The sequence below is a fragment of the Aquarana catesbeiana genome, linkage group LG05 (genome assembly GCF_042186555.1).
Source record: "Aquarana catesbeiana isolate 2022-GZ linkage group LG05, ASM4218655v1, whole genome shotgun sequence".
Classification (NCBI taxonomy): Eukaryota; Metazoa; Chordata; class Amphibia; order Anura; family Ranidae; genus Aquarana; species Aquarana catesbeiana.
This window is the reverse complement of record NC_133328.1, coordinates 625,964,324-625,977,156: the sequence shown is the minus strand read 5'-3', so window position 1 is coordinate 625,977,156 and position 12,833 is coordinate 625,964,324. Positions and strand designations below refer to the sequence as shown.

The following is a 12,833-nucleotide window of genomic DNA, read 5'->3' as shown; positions in this document are numbered from 1 at the left end:
TTATTACAGGAACCCAAATTTTCACACCGGATTACTGCACAGATCCGGAAGAAATACACAAAGCACACCAAGACTTAAGAATAATACACATGATGAATAGATTTAGAAAATATTTACTTATCCCGGAGTTCAGCTTTAAGGAAACACTGAAATAGTAGCTTAAAATATCTGCTCACTACAAATACACTTTGCACCTTCTTTAGTATGTTGTTCGATGCATGCTAGAAATGTAATGAGTGTTTCTTCTATGTTTTAGGGTGACATTGGTCTTCCTGGTCCTCAGGGCCCCAAGGTAAGCCTTGTATAACATGCAGTGTTCAGTAAACCTATCCTGAGAATAATGCAGGGGCTTCTATTGTCTGGCTGATCCACTGGCTTCAATACTGCCAGAAACCATGAAATCAGACCGAGACAGAAGTACACTTAAATCACACTTGTTTAATAATAAAAGTAAAAAGAACAAACGTAGTCAAAACATAGCCAAAGTTCAGTAACCAGAAAAGATAGTCAGCCAAGCCAGAAGTCAGGGATCAAAGTAGTGGAACAGCAAGCAGGATCTGGAGCCAGAAGAGATGTCAGCAAAGCAAGTCTATAAACAGGATCACAGGAGATAGTTTCTTGTGATGTGACCAAGGCGAAGGCAGAGATCCTCTGGACTGGGCGGCTTAAGAAGGCAGGACTGATGAGCAGGATATCATCAACAGCTGAGTAACTGTGGAGAGATGGGAGCTGGCAATTAGCCGACAGCTGAGCGGCCAGCTCAGAGAAGGAAGGGCTGAGCTCAGCCCTGACAAATACCTTCTAAGTCACTGACCCCCAAGTCTGCCCGTCTACAGAGTTCTAAAATAATTGGAAGGATATTACATAAAGCAGTAAAAATTATGATTTCACTTTTTCTTTCGCAGGGAGAAATCGGAAGTCCGGGGCCTGTCGGACCTCCAGGTCTGAAAGGAGAGAAAGGAGAGTCTGTAAGTCTATTAACAAGTAACTTGTTAATTGTACAACAATTTTGTATTAACTCTGTGGTTGGTGCTGTGCCTCCTTCTAATGGGGGGCTAGTATAGTAGCTTGAGGATTAAAATGAAGGGAGTTGAGTGTATGTTAGGTCGGCTATAGGGATTAGACATGTGCAATAGCTTTCATCACAAATCGAAATGCGGACAAAATTTTTGATATTCCGGGATTAGGTTGTATCCAAATTTCCAAATCGCAATGGTAACGAATTTCAACCAATCTGAATTAAATTATGACGAAGCAAAATAATGCAACAAAATAATGAATTCTAAATATTCAAAAACGATATTGAATTCGAAAAATTTGAAAATTGAATTTGAATAAGAAAAATTTGAAAATTATTTAAATTAGAAAAATTTGAAAATTAATTTGAATTAGAAAAATTTGAAAATTAATTTAAATGAAGAAACCTTGAAAATGAATTGGAATTTGAAAACGAGTTTGAATTCGAAATGGAGACATATTGCAATAAATACAGTAAGGTATAAATGTGAAATCAGACGATGATAAGAATAGAATAGAAAAAAAAAAGAATATAATAAATATAGTCATCTTCCAAATTTCTAATAGTTTTGAAAATAATGAATATACTAACCAAATCCGAATATCCGAAACAAATTCCGAAAACAAATCATTCTAACATAATATGACGAAACAAAATTATGAACTTAACGAACGAATCTGAAACTAAACTAAATGAATTTTTCCATCATGCACATCTCTAATAAGGATGATCTTAGCTGCCCTGGGTTTGGTTCAGGCAGGGTTCACCGAATTTCAATAAAGTTTGCATGCCAAACCCAAAACCCATTGAAATCAATGGAAGCCAAATCTGTCCATTTTCTGGGTTAATGGGCAAGGGGATTTCAAAAATGCCCTGGGGAACATGTGCCAATGCATTTTTTTTTCATTTTAGGTTCCATATTCTCAGGAGCAATGATTTTTATAAATGTTTAAAGTGAAAATTAAAAATGCCCACAAATAAGATTCCTGGGGGTTTTCCTAATTGTGTCTGCAAGAGGACCCTTCTCTGTAATATGCCCGCAAATTACATTTCACTGCTAGTATTTTTTTCAAAAATGACACTTCGTTGCAGGCTTCTTTTTTTTTTTTTAAATGACATTTCATTGCTGGCTTCTTTTTTTTCCAAAATTATATTTCATTGCCGGCTTAATTTAAAAAACAAAAAGACATCATATTTCCAGCTAATTTTTTTTTTTTTTCAAAAATGACATTTCATTGCGGCTTCTTTTTTTTTTTTAAACAGCCCACAGACTCCTCCATGGATCTGCTATGAATTTTGGGGGGCCTTTGGAGCGGTTCTTAACAAGCGTTTACAGCAGGAGGCTGTCATGTGTAATAGTGGAAGTAATACCTCTATTATGCATGATGTTCAGTGTTTGAATGCCTGAACAGCCAAAGTTCAGTCTGAATCTGTGTTTGGACTGAACCTTGAGCTTGTCTCTAGTTGGCTAATATTTATTACACATAGTATAGGGAGTGATGGTGTACACATACTTACAGTATGCCTAAAATCAAAACTTTTGTGTTCTATTATGGTTAAAGTTGGACATGGTTAAAACTACTGTTTGTTCCCTTCACTTCCTGTTCTGAAAAAAACAACAGGAAATGGGAGGAAATCTCATGTGAGGTTAATCTCCCCTTTTGGAAAGATGTCACCAGGACTAATGTCCCTTTTGGAAGATTTCCTTTTTTTTCGTGTTCTGGTGACCACTCACAATGTTGGTTTTCCTATCACCATATCATGACAGTGGACACCAGGACAAATACAGAGGATACCGGTAATTACCCCGCAGGAGACACAAAGGGCAATAACAACATGTAAGGGGTACCAATACTAGTGGGAGAAGTTAAGGGTGGGATTTTAAAGGTGCAAGGCTCTTGAGTACACAAACTACTGTTAAAATGACATATCTATTTACACAATTCATTAAAAACATTAATGCGTTAATTTAACCATGTGATGGTGTATAACAACTAAAAGCAAAATCCCTTCACGCTTATTCTTCTACATGTTTCGTCATCCTGGCTTCTTCAGGAAGTGCGTGTAGGGGGTACTAAATAAAAAGGGAAAGACATACCAAGAATCAAAAAGTCAACAGACTAGAATATACAGAAATCATAATCAAACATTAATATGCACAATCAAACCCACAAGGTAAGCATAGGTCCCATCAGATCTTGACCCCCCCAGCTGTGTGTCAGGAATGCTGAGGTCGGGAGAATGAAAAAAGGAAAAGAACACAGTTTGCCTACTAACACCTCAGGAACCCCCAAACAGGAAGGTCGGGACCAACGCTGCGCCCCCCTTATGCCCCGTACACACGATTGGATTTTCTGACGGAAAATGTTCGATAGGAGCTTGTTGTCGGAAATTCCGACCGCGTGTAGGCTCCATCGGACATTTTCCATTGGAATTTCCGTCACACAAATTTGGAGATCTGGATCTCAAATTTTCCAACAACAAAATTCGTTGTCGGAAATTCCGATCGTGTGTACACAATTCCGACGCACAAATTTCCACGCATGCTCGGAAAAAAAGCAGAAGAGCCACACTGGCTATTGAACTTCATTTTTCTTGGCACGTCGTACATGTTGTACGTCACCGCGTTCTTGACGTTCGGAATTTCCGACAAGATTTGTGTGACCGTGTGTATGCAAGACAAGTTTGAGCCAACATCCGTCGGAAAAAAACATGGATTTTGTTGTCGGAAAATCCTATGGTGTGTACAGGGACTTATGCCGCGTACACACGGTCGGACTTTTCGTCTACAAAAGTCCGACAGCCTGTCCGACAGACTTCCGGCGGACTTCCGGCGGACTTTCGGCGGACTTGCAGCAGACTTTCTAACGAACGGACTTGCCTACACACGACCACACAAAAGTCCGACGGATTCGTACGTGATGACGTACACCGGACTAAAATAAGGAAGTTCATAGCCAGTAGCCAATAGCTGCCCTAGCATGGGTTTTTGTCCGTCGGACTAGCACACAGACGAGCGGATTTCGGGGTCCGTCGTAGTTACGACGTAAAGATTTGAAGCATGTTTCAAATCTAAAGTCCGTCGGATTTGAGGCTGAAAAAGTCTGCTGAAAGTCCGGAGAAGCCCACACACGATCGGATTACCAGCCAGCTTTAGTCCGTCGGCGTCCGTTGGACTTTTGTAGATGAAAAGTCCGACCGTGTGTACGCGGCATTAGAGTGTAAATAAAGTTGTTTCATCTTAGCAGTAGTTTGTGTACTCAAGAGTCTTGCACCTATAAAACCACACCCTTCAATTATCCTACTAGTATTTTGACTAATAAGGGATGATGCTGCTAGTTAAAGCGGAGTTACACCCCCCCCCCCATCGAAATAATAAAAAGTCTAAAAATCAGCAGCTACAAATACTGTAGCTGCTGACTTTTAATATTGGGACACTTACCTGTCCAGGGATCCCGCAATGTCGGTACCCCAGCCGATTTTCGGGCTAACCGGCTGTTTGTGTGAAAAAAATGATATAAATTTCATTTGCATACAATGTTACATGACCAAGCAATTGGCGGTTAAAATAATAGCAAAAAATAGTCTGGTCATGAAGGGTGTAAAACCATTAAGAGGTCATTTGGCTGGAAAAATACTATCATCTAAAAAAAAAAAAAAATAAATAAAACTCTCCAATAAACTCAAGAAGTTAATAAATACCCCACTAGAGATATCCCGAAAAGAATAATCTCAGTAAGCAAAAATCAGAATATAACATATATTTAAATCTTTTAAACTATTTTTATTCTTTTGAATTTTTTTTTGACAATGTTATATTCTGATTTTTGAGTATCATGCTTTTCGAGATATCCCTTGTGGGGGCAATTAATAATTTCTTCGAGATCTAAAGCTGGGTATAACCTAGTCGAATTTCGAATAAAAAGTCCTTTAAAAAATTTGAATGAAGATTTGTACGAAAATTCTCAATACATTTCATGGCTTGGCGAATGTTGTTTCGAAATTTGTTTGCTTTTAACATTTGATTTTGCAATAATGTAATTTCCTGAACAAAATCCACATACGGTGTTAACATTTTCCATCCTGTTCCTTTGAATGTTCTCATCACTATGGTTAAAAAACGAATGCCGATTTCACAGCACTAATGAATACAAAATCAAACAGACGTTCTAAAAACGAAAATTTTCATTTTAAAGTCTACTAGTGTATACCCAGTTTAAAAAGATGCTTTAAAATGTGAGCCTTTTGCTGGGAGTATTCATGCTAACACTGACTTATTATTAGGAATGTTGCTGGCACAGCTAGTTCTTCCATTGTGTGGCCACATGTGATATCACCTCCCCCCAGCACTCAGTGTAGTTCTGCCCATCTGATCTCAGATAAGGACTCAGTCTTTACATAGACCTTAGCACTTCCTTGAATGTTAATGAGTTGAAGGGTGTAGATAAGAACAAACCCCTTTGTGGTTAAGTGGAAAAAAGTAACTCTTTCCACTCATAAAGTATAACAAGACTAAGGTAATAGTGGGTGGACTTAAAGTGTATCTACAGCCAACATTTCAAATATTTCTTTTTTTTGGGGGGGAGTAGAGATGGTAGTAGTCTCTTTTTGCTGGCTGTACCCTTTTGGGGAGCTCTCTCTTCACCTCCTATCCTGGAAACAAAACAGGCTGTAACAAGGAATCTCTCCAAACTAAGGGTAAACCCCCTCCCTTAAACAGTTGTCGCTGGAACAGGTGTCCTATTTCTGAGGTTCTCCATCACCTCCTGTTCCAGTGACAACCTTTCCCTACACTATCCAAAAATTGGTTTGAGGTACATTTTAAAGACATATTGGGAATATGAATGCTAAATATATCTGTTTTTCTTTCCACAGGGTAGAAGTATTGCAACAAAAGGAGACAAAGGTGACCAGGTAAATCATTTTGATCCTTCAAGGCATTTTTGGAAAGGAATTAACAAAAAGGTTATGATCTGGTGCCTAGAATGCTATAAATGTTTATAAAGTTGCACTATTTAAATAAACATAAAAAAAACATAAAAAACATAAAAAGTCCACAAGTCATGTATTCTAGTATCCCAGGTGAGTTTCACCACCATCCACCTCCTTGAAGTGTGATCCGGTGCATCAACCCCACCACCTAAAGCTGAAAGGCTTGCTTACCAAATTATGTGGACCTCTCATTACAAAAGGTCACAAACACTTGTGGCTCCATACCCAGCCAGGGCCGTTGTTCTTCAGAGGATGTTCCAAGTTGGCACATCAATCGTCCCAACACGATTATCATTGGAGTTCCCCAAATAAGAAAAGGCTCCACATAGTGTAAAATCGCAAAACTTATTGTACATAAATAAAAAGGTTGCACTTACAAGATGCAAATAAAACCCCCCTAATTTGTATGCGTAGGCCGGCACACATACACAAAACCTGTCTTTCCAGAACACAAGAGTAATGGTGACATTACTCTCACGTTTTGTCATATGTTGAGGTCGTCCAGGGGCACGGGCGGCGCACTGCGTTACCGCTTAATATACCATAAAGGTTAACCACGCCCCGATCTGAGCCTCGGATGGCAACTGCAAAGCTCTATACAGAGCTACATTATAACCAAGCCTCGCTTTCAGTTACAGGAAGAAAGAAACCGAAAGCAAAGCCATATACGAAGCAGAATATGAACCAAGCCTCACTTCCAAATACAGGAAGGAGGTCAATTCTTTTAAAAAACTTTTTTAAACTTTTTGAAACACTTTTTCAAAAATCTCCTATGAATATTTTAAAAATATTTTAAAAATATATTAATACCATCACTGTTCAATTACAGCACCAGGGTGACTATAAAACGATCCAGATCCACCATATAATTCATATTATTATTTAAACCTCACATCCTTTCATTTAGATCTCTCCAACTTTTACAGAAATCACTACGATTAAATCAGTGGGTCCACATTAACATAGCCCCCTACATAGCCTAGAATGCTATGCCTCCATCCTTTTTTATCTACATACACAACCAAAACAAATGCCCATGGGACTTTAAGTGGCATGACATTAGAGAAATTTTATATAAAGCATTGATTTTTTTAACAATTAAAATCAATCTGGTTGATTATGTTCGAATTACAGCAGGTATGAGAGATGCGCAATTAGGTTTAAGTCAGGGCTCTGGCTGGGCCATTCAAGAACAGTTATGGAGTTGTTGTGAAGCCACTCCTTTGTTATTTTAGCTGTGTGCTTAGGGTCATTGTCTTGTTGGAAGGTAAACCTTCGGGCCCAGTCTGAGGTCCTGAGCACTCTGGAGAAGGTTTTTCGTCCAGGATATCCCTGTTCTTGGCCGCATTCATCTTTCCCTTGATTGCAACCAGTCGTACTGTCCCTGCAGCTGAAAAACACCCCCACAGCATGATGCTGCCACAACCATGCTTCACTGTTGGGACTGTATTGAACAGGTGATGAGCAGTGCCTGGTTTTCTCCACACATACCGCTTAGAATTAAGGCCAAAAAGTTCTATCTTGGTCTCATCAGACCAGAGAATCTTATTTTTCACTATCTTGGAGTCCTTCAGGTGTTTTTTTTAGCAAACTCCATGCGGGCTTTCATGTGTCTTGCACTGAGGAGAGGCTTCCTTCGGGCCACTGTGCCATAAAGCCCCGACTGGTGGAGGGCTGCAGTGATGGTTGACTTTCTACAACTTCATCCCATCTCCCGAATGCATCTCTGGAGCTCAGCCACAGTGATCTTTGGGTTCTTCTTTACCTCTCTCACCAAGGCTCTTCTCCCCCGATAGCTCAGTTTGGCCAGACGGCCAGCTCTAGGAAGGGTTCTGGTCGTCCCAAACGTCTTCCATTTAAGGATTATGGAGACCACTGTGCTCTTAGGAACCTTAAGTGCAGCAGAATCAGTAACCTTGGCCAGATCTGTGCCTTGCCACAATTCTGTCTCTGAGCTCTTGAGGCAGTTCCTTTGACCTCATGATTCTCATTTGCTCTGACATGCACTGTGAGCTGTAAGGTCTTATATAGACAGGTGTGTGGCTTTCCTAATCAAGTCCAATCAGTATAATCAAACACAGCTGGACTCAAATGAAGGTGTAGAACCATCTCAATGATGTTCAGAAGAAATGGACAGCACCTGAGTAAAATATATGAGTGTCACAGCAAAGGGTCTGAATACTTAGGACCATGTGATATTTCAGTTTTTCTTTTTTAATAAATCTGCAAAAATGTCAACTATTCTGTGTTTTTCTGGCAATATGGGGTGCTGTGTGTACATTAATGAGGAAAAAAATGAACTTAAATGATTTTAGCAAATGGCTGCAATATAACAAAGAGTGAAAAATGTAAGGGGGTCTGAATACTTTCTGTCCCCACTATATATATATCAAAGACGATCTAAAGAAATTCAAGAACAGATGAGAAACAAAGTATTTGACATGTATCTATCTGAAAAGGGTCTGGAAAGGGTTACAAAGCCATTTGTCAGAGAACCATGGTGAGAGACATTATCCACAAATGGAGATAACTTGGAACAATGGTGAACTTTCCCATGTGTGGCCAGCCTACCAAAATGACTCCAAGAGTACAATGACGACTCATCCAGAAGGTTATAAAAGAACCCAGAACAACATCTAAAGAACTGCAGGCCTCACTTGCCTCCGGTAAGATCAGTGTTCATGATTCAATAATAAGAAAGAGACTGGGCAAAGATGGCATTCATGGGAGAGTTACAAGACCAAAGTCACTGCTGACCAAAAAGAACACAAATAATCGTCTCACATTTGCCAAAAAAAATCTTGATTACCCCCAAGACCTTTGGACAAATATTCTGTGGACCGATGAGACAAAAGTTGAACTTTTTGGAAGGTGTGCATCCTGTTACATCTGGTGTAAAGCTAACACAGCATTTCATAAAAAGAACATCATACCAACAGTCACACATGGTGGTGGTAGTGTGATGGTCTGGACGATTTGCCATAATTGATGGACCCATGAATTCTGAGCTTTACTAGAAAATCCTGAAGAGGAATGTCCGGCCATCAGTTCCTGACCACCAGCTCAAGCACACTTGGGTTATGCAGCAACACCAGCAAGTCCACCTCTAAATGGCTAAAAACAAAACAAAATAAAGGTTTTGGAGTGCCCTAGTCAAAGTCTGGACTTAAATCCGATTGAGATGCTGTGGCATGACCTTAAACAGGCCGTTCATGCTGGAAAACCTTTCAATGTGGCTGAATTAAAACAATTTTGCAAAGAAGAGTTGGCCAGAATTCATCCACAGCAATGTGAAAGACTCATTGCAAGTTATCGCAAACGCTTGATTGCAGTTGTTATCGCCAAGGGTGGTACAGGCAGTTACTACGTTGAGGGGGCAATTACTTTTTCACATAGGACCAGGCAGGTTTGGACAGATTTTTTCCCGTAATAATTCAAATCATTATTTAAAAACATAATTTTGTATTTATTCGTGTTATATTTGTGTAATATTAAAATTTGTTTGATGATCTGAATCATTTAGTTTGAAAAATATGCAAAAAAAAAATCATGAAGGGCCAAATATTTTTTTCACAGCACTGTATATATACACTATATTACCAAAAGTATTGAGACACCTGCCTTTACACTCACAACTTTAATGGCATTCCAGTCTTAGCCTATAGGGTTCAATATTGGAGTTGGCTCACCCTTTGCAGCTATACCAGCTTAAACTCTTCTGGGAAGGCTGTCCACAAGGTTTAGGAGTGTGTCTATGGGAATGTTTGACCATTCTTCCAGAAGTGCATTTGTGAGGTCAGGCACTGATGTTGGATGAGAAGGTCAGGCTTCTCCACTGTTATTTATCCCAAAGGTGTACTATCGGGTTGAGGTCAGACCAGTAAAGTTCCTCCACCCCAAACTCTCTCATCCATGTCTTTATGGACCTTGCTTTGTGCACTGGTGCACAGTTATGTTGGAACAGGAAGGGGCCATCCCCAAACTGTTCTCACAAAGTTGGGAGCATGAAATTGTCCAAAATGTCTTGGTATGCTGATGCCTTTAAGGAGTTCCCTTCACTGGAACTAAAGGGCCAAGCCCAACCCCTGAAAAACGATCCCACACCATAATCCCCACCTCTACCAAATGATTTGGACCAGTGCACAAAGCAAGGTCCATAAAGAAATGGGCGAATTTGGGGTGGAGGAACTTGACTGGCCTGCACTAAGTCCTGACCTCAACCCAATAGAACACTTTTCGGATGAATTAGAGCGGAGACTGTGAGCCAGGCCTTCTGGTCCACATCAGTGACTGATCTCACAAATAAGCTTCTGGAAGAATGGTCAAACATTCCCATAGACACACTCCTAAACCTTGTGGACAGCCTTCCCAGAAGAGTTGAAGCTGTTATAGCCGCAAAGGGTGGGCCAACCCAATATTGAACCCTACTGACTAAGACTGGGATGCTATTAATGTGCATGTGCGTGTAAAGGCAGGCATCCCAATATATTTGGTAATATAGTGTATATATATATAGATAGATATATATATATCTATATATATATTTATATATATAGATATATATATATAGATATACAGTATATGAAGAGTACATGTCTCAAAGTCTCTAAAATCTAAAGGAAAACTGAGCATCCAGCCCTACAGAAAGAGACTGTGTGCCAGCAGCTTTTTGCATGTCAGGTCTACTATTTTATGGGGATCTGATGACAAGGTCCATGTTAGGATGTCAATCATCATAAATACTGTATATCCCAACATCTTGACATGGACTCCAGGTGGTTCCATCAGGACTCTTGATCTATAAAGCCCACCCCTGCTTTTCATTGCTGTCCCACCTCTTTGTAAGGCACCTCCCTTGTAATAGGCACAAAGGCTGCCAGGGCTTGTATTTTAAATGAATACTTCAAGGTCCTGAATCATATAGAGTCATGCTCGTCCATTTTCTAGATCTGAATATTAGGTCACCATCACCCTTTTATAAATCCAAACTGATAAACCTATTTGGCGTTTTCTTCATTTTAAGAGATACTTTGACACATCACACAAGTTGTCTCACAGCCTCCTTTGGCTTTCTTTCTCTCCTGGTTTTTGAAGAGCATAGCCATTTATTTTTTACTTTTCGGCTTTGACACAATCACAAACTCCCCCCCCCCCCCCGCCCTATTTATTCCGGCTGACATTTTTTTTGTGCAGTTTATTATTATCAGCCTTCGATTAGATAAGAGAGGGAAAGTGGTGTTTACGCTGAACATTATGTTAAGCGTAAAGTTACAAAAGTGATTTATTTGGGAGAAGGAGCGATTGATTGATGTGTCGGCGGAGGCACAAATAACAGCTACATAATGTTGGCGGAGATTCTAAACAACATGAGTCATGTTACATAGTTCCACTTGCAAACTGCACCCGAGGGAAATCAAACAAGCGCGGCACAATCAAGTGTGCGACGTCTTCACATTAAACACTGTAAATAAAACAATTTTTGAAGCGTTTTTTTGGTTTTTAAAGTATAATGTTGATGATCTCAAGATGTTTCATCCTTCACATTGTTGTCTTTGTTTATAAATGGGCTTAAGATGTTTCATGCCGAGATGCTTCCGTTCCATATTGATGCCTTTAAAGTAATTAATGCCGTTTATTTTGTTTCTTTTTTTTTTGGGGGGCTCTGTAAAGTGGATCTCCAGGCAAAACCTACAAATTTTATGGCTGTGTAGACTTATGCATTGTGGAAGAAATGCGTTGCTGTGTAGCAATGGCATTCATTTTGTAATGTAATGTGCCACGATACACAGCAACGCACCAGTGTGTTGTAGTACACTGTGTTACAAAATCTGTAGAAGAACCAAATTTTAGGATCTTTTGGTGCATTAGCAGCCCATTCATTTCAATGGGCAACCACCATAATGCGCATGCATTAACACACTGTACAAACCTAAATTAACTATCAATGACAAATAGTGAGAGGGTTGCTGCCTGTACCTCCGTTGGAGAGATCTACTCTTGTTTCCTGTCCCAGCCACCTACTAAAAATTCTGGCCCGGGGGAACACAGTCAGTAATGTACGAGGAGTGTCTAAAAAATTTGGTGAATGGTCCGATATCTCAACGGCAACATGGGTCAGGTACGCACGCATGCACATGACTTTACAGAGACACGTTGAGAAGCGCCACCTAGTGTTAAGTACACGTGACCGGCAGGGTAAACCCAGTGCGGGCAGTAGAACATAGTCAGTGTGAGAGGTAGGGTCACAGTGCAATGCAGCAACGAGTAAACATCAAGTTCTGCTACAAATTGGGGAAAATGGCGACAGAGACACATGAAATGTTGGTTTAAGTGTACGGGATGGAAGCCGTGAGCAGAAAATGTGTTTACGGGGATGAGCCACGTTCGGGTTGGCCGTCGACAAGCAGAACCCAAGACATGATCGAGCGAGTGCAACAAATGCTGGCATGAGATCAGGGACTTACTCTATGATTGATAGCAGAGGAATTGGGCATTAGCAAGGACACCATCGCCCGCAAAGATTTGGGTAAGCGGAAAATCTGTTTCTGGTTTGTGCCGCACAAGTTGGCAGACGAACAGAGAGCAAAACAGATGGAAACCTCTGGAGATTTCATTACCATGCGTGACCAGGAGCCATCCTTTCTGCGAACCATCATCTCAGGGGATGAGACCTGGTGCTACCAGTTCGATAAGGGATCCAAGCGGCAAACAATGAAATGGCGTTCACCGTCTCTTCCCTAAAAAACAAAAAGAGTTGCCTGCAAAGTCCAAGGTCAAGAAAACATGAAAGGCGCAAGTTTTGTGGATGTGGCGGCAATCCAAG

The 12,833-nt window shown here is 40.2% G+C and overlaps 1 protein-coding gene across 1 annotated transcript in view; it reads left to right on the top strand.

Moving 5' to 3' along the window:
• Positions 1-12,833, top strand: part of COL22A1 (collagen type XXII alpha 1 chain) — a 424,543-nt gene that overhangs the window by 109,935 nt on the left and 301,775 nt on the right. Inside the window, exons 9-11 of the mRNA XM_073632290.1 lie at positions 257-292; positions 906-968; positions 5,894-5,932. Coding sequence (XP_073488391.1) covers positions 257-292; positions 906-968; positions 5,894-5,932 — 138 coding nt within the window. The remainder of the gene's footprint in view (positions 1-256; positions 293-905; positions 969-5,893; positions 5,933-12,833) is intronic.